General features: G+C 35.4%; 1 protein-coding gene across 1 annotated transcript in view; it reads left to right on the forward strand.

Annotated features, from left to right (window-relative positions):
- The window catches only part of TBC1D12 (TBC1 domain family member 12), a 93488-nt gene that overhangs the window by 39090 nt on the left and 38789 nt on the right, over positions 1–15609 (forward strand). Inside the window, exons 2-3 of the mRNA XM_052661024.1 lie at positions 4531–4654; positions 6228–6287. Coding sequence (XP_052516984.1) covers positions 4531–4654; positions 6228–6287 — 184 coding nt within the window. The remainder of the gene's footprint in view (positions 1–4530; positions 4655–6227; positions 6288–15609) is intronic.

Here is a 15609-nt window from a genome sequence, read left to right on the forward strand (position 1 = left end):
CATGGACAGAGGAGCCTGGTGGGTTACAGTCTGTGGGGTCGCCAAAGGGTTGGGCACAACTTAGCTACTTAACAACAACAAAAATGTTTATAGTAGTTATATCTTCTTGCTGGATTAAACGTTTTTCCACAACACATGATGTTCTCTTCTGCTTCTTGTAACCTTTTTGACTTAACATCTATTTTATGTGACAATAATATAATCACTGCTGTTCTCTTTGATTACTATTTGCTTTCAATAAAATTTTCCATCTTTTTACTTTTAACCTCTTTGTATCTTTTTATCTAAAGTGAATATTTTATAGACAGCATGTGCCTGCTGTTAAGTCACTTCAGTTGTGTCTGACTGTCTGTGACTGAATGAACTGTAGCCTACCAGGCTTCTCTGTCCATGGAATACTCAAAAAAAAAAAAAAAAAAAAAAAAAAGAATACTGGAGTGGGTTGCCATGCCATGCCCTCCTCCTGCGGATCTTCCCAACCCAGGGATCAAACCCTCGTCTCTTCTGTCTCCTGCATTGGCAGGCAGGTTCTTCACCACTGTGCCACCCAGGTAGACAACATACAGTGTTTTTAATCCAGTCTGCCAGTCACTCTCCTTTTAATAAAAGAGTTTAATCAACTTCCCTGGAGAAGGAAATGGCAACACACTCCAGTATTCTTGCCTGGAGAATCCCATGGATGGAGGAGCTTGGTGGGCTACAGTCCACTGATTGCAAAGAGTCAGACACGACTGAGTGACTTCACTTTCACTTAATCAACTTATATTTAAATTCATTGTTGATGAGTAAGGATTTCTGTCATTTAGCTGTTTATTTTCTGTATGTCTTATATATTTTTTTGTTCCTCAGTTCCTCCTTACCACTTTTTGTATTTAGTTGAATTTTTAGTGTACCATTTTGATTCTCTTATGTATATTTTAAAGTTATTTTCTAGTGGTAACTTTGGGGATTACAATTGACATCATAAACTTAAAGCAACCTGGTTTGAATTATACCAAATTAATTTCATTAGCATATAAACCAGTTCCATTAGTGCACTAATACTGTGCTAACTGTATACATCCCTGTACCTCCTCATTCATATTGTTACTGCCAGAGATTACATGTTTGTATGTTGTATGCCCAGTAACATAAATTTGTAAATATTACTTTATGCATTTACCTTTTAAATCACATAGGAAAAATGTGGAGTTATAAATAGAAGAGTACAATAATACTGACTTTGACATTTACCTGTGTAAATAATTTTACCAGTGTTTTCTCATGGTTTTGAGCTACTTTTCACTTCATTCTGAAAAATTCTTGATACTTCTTGTAGGGCAGATCTGTTAGGAATGAGCATACTTAACTTGTTTGTCTAGAAATAGCTTCATTTATCCTTTATTGTTGGATAGATTTTTGCTGCATATAGAATTCTCAGCTGATAGTTTTTTTTTTTCCCCCAGAACTTTAAATTATGTCAGCCTGACACTTTTGGCCCACAAGATGTCATATGAGAAATCAGGTGTTGATCTTATTGAAGAAAGATTGTTTGTGATAGTTGCTTCTCTCTTGATGCTTGCAAAATTCTCTCTTTGTCTTTTGACAGTTTGACTATAATGTATCTTCTTGTATATCTCCTTGAATTTATTTTGTTTGGAGTTTGTTGAGCTTCTTGGATGTGTAGGTTTGTGTCTTCCATCATATTTGAAAAATTTTTAGCCATTCTTCAAAAATTGTTTCTGCCACCCCCCCTTTTTTTCCTCTTCTGCTTCTGGAACTCTTATAGCACATATGCTATTATACACCATAGTGTTGTACAAATTTATCAGGCTCTGCTCATTTTTATTCATTCTTTTTTCTTTGTGCTCTTGAGACTGAATAAGTTCAATTGTCTTATCGTCATGTTACATGCTGATATTTCCTTCTGCTTGCTGTAATCTGATGTTGAACTATTTTAATGAATTTTTAATTTTATTCTACTTTTCAGTTCCAGAATTTGTTTGGTTCCTATATATAATTGTCTCTAATGATATTCTCACTTTGTTCCCTGCTTGATTTCCTTTAATTCTTTGTTCATAGTTTTGGTTAGCTCATTGGGTATATTTATGACAGTTAATGTAACATGTTTGACTAGTAATCTCATTGTCTCAACTTCCTTAGGAATTGTTTTTGCCAAATTCTTTCTCCTGTGATTGGTCTATACTTTGCTGTGTCTTTATATGTATTATAATTCTTTTCTTGTTGAGACCTGGACACTCTGAGTATTATTATGTTGAATCTGTGTAAATCTGTTTTCTCAGTTCTCAATGACTGCAGATTTTTGTTCATTGAAGACTAGAGCCATCTGTGTTATTTCCAAACTGTTTTTGCAAAGTGTGTAATCCTTTTTGTGTGTGGTCACAAGTTTCTGTTCTGTTATTTCCTGCAGTTAGCTGGTGGCCTGACTAAGATTTCCTTAAATATCTGCGTCAAAAAAAGTACCCTTTTTTAATGTTCTGATAGATACCACCAATGGAAGCTGCTGCTGCTGCCTGTTCTAGAAACTATTCCTCCTGGAGCCAGCAGGCTGCTATCTCCACGGCTATAGGAGGGAGGGGCTCAGGAACAGTTGATGGTAGTTGGTTCACCCATGCTCTTCACTTAGGGAAGATCAGCAGCCTCTCCTTTCATGCACTCCCTTGCTGGTTATAAATTTCTGAAAAGGTTCTGTAGGTCTGAAATGATTGATTCCAATTGCTCTTTCTGGCTCAAGTTTTACTTTGGTGGAGGGACTGACTTTTAGATCCTTCTACTTCTTCATTTTGTATCAGTGATATCTTTTGAAGTGCAAGTGTTTCAATTTAAGCTTGGTTCATCAGTTTTTCTTTTATAGATCATGCTTTTGATGTCTCATGCAAGAATTCTTTGTATAAACCTTGGTGTCAAAGGTCCTTTCCCTGTGTTTAACATGTTGGATGGGAAACCTTGGTTGGAAGGTGTATAGGCAGGCCACATGGAGGCTTGTAGGGGGAGCATAGCTTGGTGAGAACTTTCTGGGGAGTACAAGTGAGCTGTGTGGGGCTTACAGAGAGAATTAGTGCATCAGTGCTGGCAGGAAGCCTTTGGGGTGCCAGTTTACATGTTAAGAGGACTACAGGAAAGCCATCTGCCAGTTGAGTTGCTGAGGCTGCAAGTTTGCTGACGGACTTGGGCACATGACTGAGCAGAATTCTACTGGATATCCTCACACCAAACCACTGACCCACTCTGCTTCAGCTGGAAACCAGAGGAGACCAAAGCCCCTTTCTCCTGCAGTGTCCCTTCAGTGCTCTCTACTGAGAAAGTTTATTTTAAAAGGAGAAATGTTCATTTTAAAAGGAGAAATGCTCAAAGGAATTCCGTGTTGTCACAGAGCATATACTGCAGGGTTCATAATGGAGCTACGAGGCAATAAATTGATGAGCAGCACACAAGGTATAAAATAGTATTTAAATTAATAGGCCATCCTTTGAGGCATGAAACTTTATTGTAAATATACCATATACCTTCATGTAATCATTATTGAAAACTTAGATATTTTATGAAATAGAAAACTGAGTAACTATATATGGTCTCAGATGAAACTTCTAGAGTATCCTAAGTAGAAATTAGTGTAAATTGTCATCAAAAATTATCAATTCACTTCCACTGCACACCCAGGAAAATGAGAGTATTTCTTTAGTATTGATTAACCCATATTTTGTAGGAGTCCATTGATATCTTTCTAAACTTGAAAAATAGCCTTAACATTATGCATTAAAAATTTATCCCATTCTTATCACAATAATGTACTTTTAAGTATTTTTAATAATGTACTTTTAATGTATTTTGAGTATAGATAGACCAAGCTATTTGAGCTTTCAAATACTTTGTGACTGTTTGTATATAAACATTTTAAATTTTCTTAGTGAATATTTATATCACAGCTTATATGAAGTGTTTATATTCAGTTGGATTCACTGTACCTTTCTGATTAGTCTGTGGTACCCTGGCATGCCATATTGATGTATACATATTTTGAATATCATTCCTGCTTACATGTACAATATATACTTAATTTGGTTGGTAAGGGCATGGTGACTATAGGTAAAATCCTTGTTCCTTATGCAGATTTTTGTTTAGACTGTCAATGAGAAATAACTTTCTTACTAGGTTATATGTTGGCCCTTTTACAGTGAGCTTTTCTTGTGCCTAGGAAAAACAGTTTGAATATACATATATTATGGGAATAGGCTCAATAGATACTCGTTTATTTCAAGCACTAACAAGTTGTTACAGAGAATAATTAAGTAGTATTTTCCCACAAAAATTGTATGGCTTAATCCTTTACCTGTTTTATACAAGTTCTCTGTAACTTTTTTGTTCTCAGATTTTTGGCTTTTCCTGTCAAGTATAATACATATATAGTCAATTCTAGTACACTTTGTAGCTAGTTCAAAGCAAATATTTACATTTTGTTTACATCTGCCATTTTTCAAGTAGTTCCCTGGTTACCAGAAGCACAATTCATGTAACTTTTCTGTATTTCAGAAACCTTTTCCCAAAAAGGACAAAAGAACTCAAATCAGTTGTACATAGTGCTCCTGGCTGGAAATTATTTGGTAAAGTCCCTCCCAGAGAGAATCTTCAGAAAACTTCCAAAATCATTCAGCAGGTAAGTACTAATATAGCCATGTGGTTTGTCTTGCTTTCCAAATATTCTCTTCTAGATTATCAACCATATTCTACTTTCATTCATTTTTTTTAACATACAAAATTTTGTGACTATAGATATTTGTAGTAAATTTAAGTTTTTTTTAAAGCATGACATATATTTTCAATTATAGTTTATGGTTGTAAAAATTATTTATAGTAGCAGAACACTGATTTTCTTTCCTAGTTATTCCTTGGATAGTATCTTCTTTTTTCTTTCTTTTAAAAAATTTTCTCAGTAAACCATTCTCACCACATACTGTGACTTCTAATTGAACATGGTAGCATTTGCAATGGCACAGATTTTATATATGATGGGTAGTTGTGAACGATGAAGCAGTATAAAGTGAAAACTGAGTAGATTTTGAGGTTGAAAATTTCCTTGGTCATTTTCTGGTTTTCTACCAAGGACTTTGTGAGGTGGGTGGGTATATATTCTGTTTCTAGTAATTTAGGAGCCAGTTCTTCTGTTACCTCTCTTAATACCCATATTCTTGAGTTCTTAAGAATTTCATGTCTTACTTGACTTCTTAGCTTGTGCTTCTCAGTAATAGGAGATCAGTGAGACTGGACAACAGTGAGACTCTTTTATCAGTTTGTGGCATTTTTAAGTTCAGAGAAGTTACTCCTCAGAAGGAGATAAAATGATAAATTTCTTATTTATCTCCTTCCAATTGTAGTTTATCAAATTTAGCACATCCAGCATTTATAAAAATAATCACCATGAAAACAATAATCGTCATCTAAATTGGAAAAATATTTTCCTTTAAGGATTTAATAGTGTTCTTTTTATTGCTGAAAAGAAAAACTGATTTCTCAAGTAAATAACATAATTTTTATATCTTTAATAGCATTTGTTATAGTTAATTTCATTTTCAAGTAATTAAAATATTGACTAGTTTATATGCTGCTCAGACTTAACACTAAAGTGCTATGATTCCAAAGCTGTGTGCCGAGGTCACCCCATGTGCTACAGCAGCTAATGCTGATGGGAACCATGGCAAACTCAGTAATACTCTTCCACCATTTGTTGGATACGGTGCTGCCTGATAGCTTGAGGTAGTACACAGTTTTAACATAAAATGGAAATATATTACTTTCTGTGACATTGTGTCTTTGTGAATCTGGTTTCTCTGAGTTTGCTGTGGTAAAAATCAGATACTCTGCAAAAATCAGTGTGGAACAGGAAATGAAGGTGATGGTGTCCAGTCTTATTTCAAGATTTGTGAAATTGTACGCTGCACAAAAGGCACACATGCCCCAATTAGTGATTAATTGTGGTTATTTAAGAATGCAATAAAGCTTTCTTTTAATTTATGTGTATTTTTTTCAAATGGCTACTAAGTACTGGGACATAACTACTCATTAAACAATAATTGGGTATTTCTGTTGGTTTAAGGGGTGCCAATAATAACTACTGAGGCACTAAGTTTGCTGTTAATCCAATAAAGTTTGGGAATCTTTGCTTTCTGGACATCTTAAATTTTAACTCTTTTTTTTTTTTGTAAAGTCTAAAAGTAACCTCTCTTGTCTAGAGTTTTTCAGAAGACCAAGTTCGCCCTCTAGAGGCAAAAACAGTGGTCTTGCTATTGAAGGTTTGTATTCTTGACTTTATGGTAGTTTACCTGAAATATGCATGTGCATATAGTATTTTAATATCTTTATGTAAACTAACATTCTGTGATATTTTCTTACTGTAGGTCTCTAATTACTAGTGGATAATTATCTGTTTACTGATGTGCCATTGCCTTTAATCTGCTGTTTTCATTTTGGAGTGCCAAGGCCTCACGTTTTCTTTCCTTTTTATACATAAGTTGTTTGAAAATTTGATGAGTGGTCAGGAAAAGAACAAGTCTTATTTTTATATGGGAAGAAAGAGTGGAATTGAAATGCATCTTCTACAGTCCCTTTCTGGCCGTTTATTGATTACACGGTTACATATTGATTATTGGTTACATGTTGATTTCTCCCAGCTGCTGCTTTTAATTTTTGAGTGTTCTGGTGTGTGTAGGGACTGGTGTGTATTTTGGTGCCTTGTTCATGCTTCTGTTTGTTTTCTGGGAGCCATGATGGACAGCAAAGTCATTGTTCCTCTGACTGTTTTCCACCCTCTAAAATGTGTCTGTTTCACCATGTGATGAAATATGTTTCTGCTTTCTCTTTTACTACAGTTTGTGTCCTATACCCCATCCCCCATTTGTCTCATTTTGTTATTCTCTTTCCTGCAATTGTCATTTTAAAAGTAGGCATAATTTTCTTTTATTAGTAATGATAAAGCTACAACTTTCTGTTCCCACTTGAAAACAGTTTGTTTTACAGTCCTAATTTCTAAACTCTGTAAAACATTATCAGCATAAAACTACATTTGAGATCTTTGACTATGTTCACATGTAAAATGTGTTTTGTGTTTAGAATCAGAATTTAAAATAATGTAAGAGTAAAACCATGAAGAGTGTTCAGACACATCTGTCATGTTTTAGGATAAGGTTTTAAGCTGTTACGGCTGTAGAAAATGACGGTAGCTAGTATTCCACTGTAAAACTGCCTGAAAAAGTGAGGCAGTGCTAGAAGTACTAAGGAAAAAATAGATTCCTCTGATCTTTCTTAAGATGCATCACTTGCTTCAGGAAGGGCAAAACTGTAAAACTTGTTAGAATATTAGAGTGGTAGTAGTATTTTATAGGATAATTATTTCATTAAGCAGATATCCAGAAAGGCGTTGCCGTATTCTTAAGGATGAGTATATGTTTGGGGACTAGAATTTTTTTCTAATGGAAAGACACTTATAAGATTATAAACTTAACTAAACTACTTTGAATTACAACCTTTTTATCTATTAATTGTTAATTGCACAAATGGCACATGATTATATTCTCTATAAAATATAAAACATTATAGGAAGGTATATCTCATTTTACTTTTCCCTTCACAGTTTTAAGCCTTTTAAAATGCAATTTTTGTGTAGAAAACATAGTTATTTTCATGTGTATATATTTTTATATTATATTTTTTTTCCCTAAGAACAAAATGTTATGGTATATAAAACTTTTTGCCTTCTTTTAAGTGTTTTGTATCTATAGTTTTTCAGAGATACATGAAGTTCAAAAGTGAAGGATACTTGTAGGTTAAATATTTTTTAAAGTTATTAAAGGTTTGATCAATTTTAGGACCTTCCACGTTAATAATAAAGAAGTATAAAAATCATTTTAGGATTATAGCAAAATCAGACTGACTCAGGTTTGGCATTTAACTTGACAGTCAGTCCCCAAATCATACGAATATTCGTAATATTATTTTATGAGGATTATCACATGTGTTCTCTTGCAGGTGTGAAATTCCTGCTTGTGGCCATCTGAACCAGTTGGTGAGCCATGTTAAAAATCGCATCTATTAATTATAAATAGTATTTCAGTTATATTGTAGTTCAATTGACCTAAGTTTTTGGTTTTTCTAAATTAATAGGCTGAAGTTGGAATACAGCTACAGAGTTTGTCTTATGACCCCCAAACTGCAAGTGAGAATTATTTCAAATGTGCCATGTTATGTGTAATTGTAACATGATTGCATACTAGATCGAATATAGTCTATGTCAAACTCAGTCTTTCAGTAGAAAGTAACTTTTTGCTTGGCACTATTTTTGTATTGGCGTCTTTTTCATTATGGATAGGTGAGATTATAGTACTTAGATGATGCTTCATGTTTTTCATCACTCATGTCTTTTTCTGAGTGGTGTTTTAGTTGAGTGTTTGAATCACTTTAAAACACTATCTTTTGACAGGCAAGGAAAAAAGTTTTAAGACTCCGTTTCTTAATCTGAGCATTTCAAATTGTCTAAAATAGAATAGGTCATGGACTTACCTAGCAGTCCAGTGGTTAAGACGCCTCACTTCCATTGCAAGTAGCGCATGTTTGTCCCCTGGTCGGGGAACTAAGATCCCACATGCCGTGCAGCGGGACCAAAAAATAGAAGAAAAAATAAAGGAGAATAGGTCACTCTCCTCAATTAAGCCTTTGACTTTAGGAACAGTAAGTAGCGTTGTGGAAAGGACTAGAATACACATACTTTGTGAGCACTAATTATGTTACACTTTGTAAGGGTAGAGCATAGTTTTCTGGTTACTAACATTATTGGTTTATGTAGTTAGGATACTTGAAAAGTTTGTTGATTTTAGTTATGCTTAAATATAGATACCTTCAGTATAAAATTTGAGTGAGCACTGCAATAAATGAACTGCTTCATTGTTGCTAAATTGTGAAGGGTCTGAACTGTGTACAGAATTTGTTTTTGATAAGTCCTTAAAAGTGTTACACACTTGCATGTTCCTTCATCTTTATTTACCTAATGTATTGTCACCTTGAAAAGGAAGTGAATAATTACCTTTCTAGCCACACACGTGTTCCTTATTTATAGTTAATGATAAATTGCTGTGTCTCTCCTATGTATCAATAAGTTCTGATTTCATAAATGTTGATTTCTGTGGCCTGAAGATTGAGAGAGGACTTTGTACCAGCTCTGGGCCTGTGCTCCTGGGAGAGGGGAGAAGTTTGAACCTTAAGAAAGAGGGTTAAATTAGTTAAAGAAATGAAAAGAATAATAATAATAAGTTCTCATAAATTGAACAGGGCAGAATTTCAGGTGTTTTTTTTTTTTTTTTTTTTTATTGTTAAAGACAGAGACTTGGAAGAGTTGCAATTTGAAAATACTCTTACTTGTTATTTGATTCCAAACATATAATTCAAGCATCAAAGTAGAAGTTATATTCCTTCTGTCATGATGTCAGACTTATAATTATGTTAGGCTTCAGATTACACTAAACAAACAAAATTGTGTTAATAGCTTTACCAAAATGAAGTTTGTTAAGACACTGCTGTATGCCAGAGGATGATGAAATGCTTTGCCCTAGGTTTCAGTTAAACTTGAGTTATGGGATGCATTTTATTTCTTCTAATTCACAGATCCTAGAATCAACCACTAAAGGTATCCTAATTGGCTATCCCCTCTACTACAAGCATGATGATTTCCCTGGCTTTTGGATCAAATTGTGTAAAATTGTCTTTATCTTGGGTAGACATGTTCTTAAGGTGATAGAGATGTCCACATGGGGAGTTTCTTCCATTTCTGAAACATTATTCTGGCTGTCTATAAATGGCTGCCATAAGATAGAATCATGAGGGTTTACTTACTGACACAGATTTAACACTAACCCCTTTAGGAGTAGTGTTCTCACTGTATGCTGAAACTCAAAAGTCAAGTCAGTGTATATGCATCAAGCTTATTTTGGCTTTCCCATTGTCTAAAAATGAGAAGCTCCTATTTTATTCTTCCTTTTCCCCAGACCTCATATTTTACTTTAAGAAGGTGGTCAAAGACTCCTGCCACCCTCCCTTTGAACCCTAGACTTATCTTTTCTCATATCCCTCTCCTGGTACATTCTTCTTCTGGTGAGTCCTTTAGATATAGAGCCTAAGACATCAAAATGTTGTAGGATACCATTCTGTGACCAGCTTACTGTGTGACTTCATATTAGCAAGCTCTAAACCTTTTCTCTGGTAGAATTTGAAGGACAAAATTCTTTAATTGATCCTAGATTCTTCTCTAAGTTTGTCCGGCTTTCATTTTAAAGAATGTGTAATTTATTCAACAGACATTGACTGTACGATGAAATAGGCATGGTTTAGGTTCTTGAGAAATAGATTATTAATATGAGTCCTAGCTTTTCTGTTATTCTAGTATAACTGTGGGAAGGAGGGGAAAGATTCATATATGGTTCTCATATAGTATAGTGAGTGCTGTAGTTGTGAACAAAGTATGGGAGTAGAGATGAAAGAGTGATTAATTCTACTCAGGATTACATGCAGTTTGTGTTCTGAAATGTACTCGTAGGAGTTCACTAGGTAGACAAGATGGGGAAAGCCATTCCAGATAGAGAAAACTGAATGAGCAAGCAGGAATGCACTCAGTATTAGGTCAGAAAGAATCTGCCTTCAGTGCAGGAGACCCAGGTTCAATCCCTGGGTGGGGAAGATCCCCTGGAGAAGGAAATGGCAACCCACTCCAGTATTCTTGCCTGGAAAATCCTATGAAAAGAGAAGCCTGGTGTGCTACAGTCCATGTGGTTGCAAAGAGTTGGACAACACTGAGCGACTGAGCAGGGAAGAGGTGAAGGTCATTAGCCACAGGTTAGAAAGTTGGTCTTAACCAAAATACTTTCAGTGCTGAGACATCAAATTCATATGTTAGAAAAATTCTGGAGGCTTTATAGAAACTAGCAAAGAGTGAGATTGCAAAGGACTTTGAGATTTGTTGTAGTAGTCTATGATTCTTGTTCTCAAACACAGTGGATTACCTAGGGAATGAGTTAAAAATACAGTTTCCTCAACCCCATACTTTGAGTTCTTAATGTCAATTTTGTGTTTTTCAATTCTTATGTTTCTAGTTGTTTCTTTTTCAAATCTGCTATATCACTTTTTGCAGTTTACAGTTCCCTGCTGAAATTTCAAGCTTGGCCTTTATCTCCTTAAACATAGTAAGTATAGTTTTTCATAGCCTGTGTCTGATAATTTCAATGTCTGGAAATTCTATAGGTCTGTTTATATTGAATATTGATTCTGCTAGTTTTTGTTAGTGGATGCTATTTTATTTCTGTGTGTGCTTTGTTACCTTTGCTTGGGTGCTGGATGTAATATTTGAAATATTATATGTAGAAAGCAATTTGAAGTACATCTTGTTTGCTTCCAAGTTTTAGCAATAGTGAATAAAGTTGCTATAAACATCTATGTGTTAAGTATTTTTGTGGGTGTAAGTTTTCATTTCTTTAGGGTAAATACCAAGGAGCCTGGTTGCTGAATCATATGGTATTTTAGTTTTATAAGAAACAGCCAAGCTGTCTTCCAAAGTAACTGTACCATTTTGCATTCCTACCAAGCAGTGAATGAGCATTTCTTTTGTTCCACATCCTCACCAGTATTTGGTGGTTATCATTTTTCTGAATTTTGACCATTCTAATAGGTATGTAGTAGTATCTGATTGTTATTTTAATTCACAATTGACATATGAATAGAACATATTACTTATCATCTGCATATCTTCTTTAGTGAGGTGTCTTTTCTGATCATTTTTGATTGGATTGTTCATTTTCTTATAATAATAAAAACAGAACTCAGTAGAATTTTAAGAGTTCTTTATGTATTTCGTATAGCAGTCCTTCATCAGATGTATCTTTTACAAGTATTTCCTCCCAGTCTATGTTTTCTCATTCTCTTGACAGTGTCTTTCACAGGGCAGTGGTTTTTAATTTTTATCAAGTCCGGCTTCTCAATTTTTTTTCATGGATTATGCCTTTGGTGTTATATCTAAATAAAGTCATCACCATATCAAAAGTAATCTCGGTTTTCTCCTGTCTTATCTTCTGGTAGTTTTATAGTTTCTTGTTTTATGTTAAGGTCTATAATCCGTCTATTGCTGCTTTGTCAAAGATTGGTTGACTGTGTGTATGTGGAATTGTTTTCGACTGTCTGTTCTGTTCCACTGTCTAGTCCTTTGTCAATGCTGCATTATATTGATTACTGTAGTTTCATATTAAGTCCTGAAGTCAGGTAATGTTTGTCCTCCAACTTTCTTCTTCTTCGATACTGAGTTTGGTATTCTGGGTCTTTTGCCTCTACATAGAAACTTTTTTTTTTTTAACTGTTCTTTCAGATTTTGTATATAGATGGCATCTGCAAGCAAAAGCAGTTTTATTGTTTTCTTTTCCAATCAGTATACCTTGTATTTCCTTGTCTTGTTGCATTAGCTAAGACTTTTCACAATGTTGACAAGAAGTAGTGGGAGGGGACATCCCTTGCTTTGTTCTTAGTGGGAAAACTTTCAAGTTTCTCACCATTAGATATAGTATTAGCTTTGGGTTGTTTTGTAAATGTTCTTTATCAAGAAAGGAATGACCGTTTTATTCCTACTTTAATGAGAATTTTTGTTATGAATGAGTTGACTTTTCCTACTTGATCTTGGCATATAATCCTTTTTATACATTATTTGATTTGATTTGCTAATATTTCATTGAGGATGTTTGCATCTGTGTTTCTGAGATATATTGATCAGGGTTTTCTTTTAATGTCTTTGCCTGTTTTAATATTAGGGTAATGCTGGCCTCATTGATTAAATTAGTAAGTATTCTCTTTGCTTCTATATTTTGGAAGAGATCATAGGGAATTGGTATAATTTGTTCCTTAAATGTTTCTTAAAATCTGCCCATGAACTCATCTGAGCCAGGAGCTGTCTCTTTTGGAAAGTGATTGTCAATGCAGTTCTCTTTGTCCTTCTTTCCCTCCTTCACTCCCTCCCTTTCTGCCTTACTTTTCTTTTCATTTTTCACAGCTTTTTTGAGGATATAATTGCTGATTGAATTTTTAAAATAGATAGCAGGACTGTTCAGGTCATCTCTTTCTCCTGTGAGTTTTAACAGATTATGTCTTTAAGGAATTTATCCATTTCATCTAAGTTATCAAATTTTGGGGCATATGATTGTTCATAATATTTCTTTCAGTTCAGTTCAGTCGCTCCGTCGTGTCCGACTCTTTGCGACCCCATGAATTGCAGCACGCCAGGCCTCCCTGTCCATCACCAACTCCCGGAGTTCACTCAAACTCACGTCCATTGAGTCGGTGATGCCATCCAGTGATCTCATCCTCTGTCGTCCCCTTCTTCTGCTCCCAATCCCTCCCAGCATCAGAGTCTTTTCCAGTGAGTCAGCTCTTCGCATGAGGTGGCCAAAGTACTGGAGTTTCAGCTTTAGCATCATTCCTTCCAAAGGACACCCAGGACTGATCTCCTTTAGAGTGGACTGGTTGGATCTCCTTGCAGTCCAAGGGACTCTCAAGAGTCTTCTCCAACACCACAGTTCAAAAGCATCAATTCTTCGGCGCTCAGCTTTCTTTAACATACATCAAATCTGTAGTGATCCCCCTCTTTCATTTATGATATTTGTAGTTTGTATCTGCTTTCTCTCTCCCTCTCTCCCTTCCTTCCTCCCTTTATCCTAGAGCTTGCAATATGCATTTACAACTAATATAAACCCATTTAAAAATAATGTTTACCACTTCACAGTGCTGCAAGTACTTCATAACATCAAAATATTCCTAACTGCTTCCTTCCATCCTTTGTATGTTTGCTGTCATTCATTTCATTTACATATGAGCATGCTCACATACACATACACACAACCATATGTAACTGAATATATCATTATTATTTTGAGCAAGCTGTTATCTGTTGGACCAGTTAAGGCTAGTAAAAATAGAATTTTTATTTTACTTTCATGTATTTCTTTCTGTTTCTTTTATGTAGATAAAAATTTCTGAGGTGTCCCTTTCCCTCTCTCTGAAGAGCTTCTCTCAACATTTCTTGCAAGGCAGATATCTGTTGGCAACAAATTCTCTCAACTTTTGTTAGCTTGGGAAAGTCTTTTTCTTCTTTTTTTTTGAAGGCTAATTTCATAGGGTGCAGAACTTCTCTGTAAATTGTTATCTTTGCTTTTGTGTAGCGAGGTTTTTTCACCTCTGGCTTCTTTCAAGATTTATTAAAATCTTTGATTTTCCGCAGTTGGCCATCTACTCCAGTATTCTTGTCTGGGAAATCCAATGGACAGAGGAGTCCCTGGGCTCACATAGAGTCAGACGCGACTGAGCGATTGTCACACTAACACACTTTCTGCAAGTTAAGTATGATTTGCCTAGGGGTAGTTATTTGGGCATCTATACCACTTTGGGTTCTGAGCTTTCTGATCTGTAGTTTGCTGTTGACATTAATTTATAGAAATTCCTGGTTATCGTTCCTTCAAATGTTGCTTCTGTTCCATTTTCTCTCTCTTCTTTTGGTAGTTCCATTGCACGTATATTACATTTTTGTAGTTGTCCGACAGTACTTGGATATTCTGTTCTCTGCTTCTCGGTCTTTGTTCTCTTTTTCAGTTTTGGAGGTTTCCAATGAGGGATCCTCTAGTTCAAGGTTTCTTTCCCCAACTGTTTGCCTCTACTCCATCAGAGGCGTTCTCTGTTTTTCTTTTAATTAGTTTTTTTCTTTTTTTTAATTTTTAGCATTTCTTTTTCATTCTTACTTAGAATTTCCATTTCTCTGCTTCCATTATTCATCAATTCTTACATGTTGTCTACTTTTCCCATTAAAGCTCTTAGTACACTAATAGTATTAAAAAATTCCTTGTTTATAAGTCCAACATTGTTACCATATTGACTGTGGTTCTGATGTGTTCAATCTCCTTGAACTGTGTTTTTTGCTTTTTAGTATGTCTTATAATTTTTTGTTGAAGAGTGGATGTGATGGGCTGAGTAAAAGGAACTTTAGTAAATGGACCCGAGTGATGTAGTGGTTAGGTGTGGGAGGAGGGAAAGTGTTGCATCCTCCTGTGGTTAGTTCTCAGTCTTTTGGTGGTCCTGTGCCTTCAGACTGTGCACTTCACCAGTGCACAGGCGCTTCTCAGTCCCTCTACCCTCTTAGGTGGGAGAGGTGGGCTGGAGTTGGACATGTTCCTTTCCCCAGATAGGTTAGGCTCTGATAAGACCGCAATAAGTTAGGCTCTGGTGAAACAGTTTTTCCTGAGAGCAAGCTTTGTTAAGAACAGATTGCTCTAATGTATTTAAAAATAGCTCCTTTCCCCCTCCTACTGCCACAAGCACAAGGGTCTTTTTCTCTGATGTTCACTGTGAGGACCTGATAGAGTTCCTGGAGGTAAAACTTGCTGAAGTGTGTGGGGCTGGGATCTCTCGGAGTCTTAGCTTTCAGACATGTCCGCATTGAGCCTCTAGCAATTTGTCAGTTACAGTTCAGGTTTTCCTACCCTGGCATTGGTTCCCACAGAGGTTTCTTCAGGAGTTTCTACCCTGGTAAATTGTGATCCTCGACAT

The sequence above is a fragment of the Budorcas taxicolor genome, chromosome 23, assembly GCF_023091745.1.
Source record: "Budorcas taxicolor isolate Tak-1 chromosome 23, Takin1.1, whole genome shotgun sequence".
NCBI lineage: Eukaryota > Metazoa > Chordata > Mammalia > Artiodactyla > Bovidae > Budorcas > Budorcas taxicolor.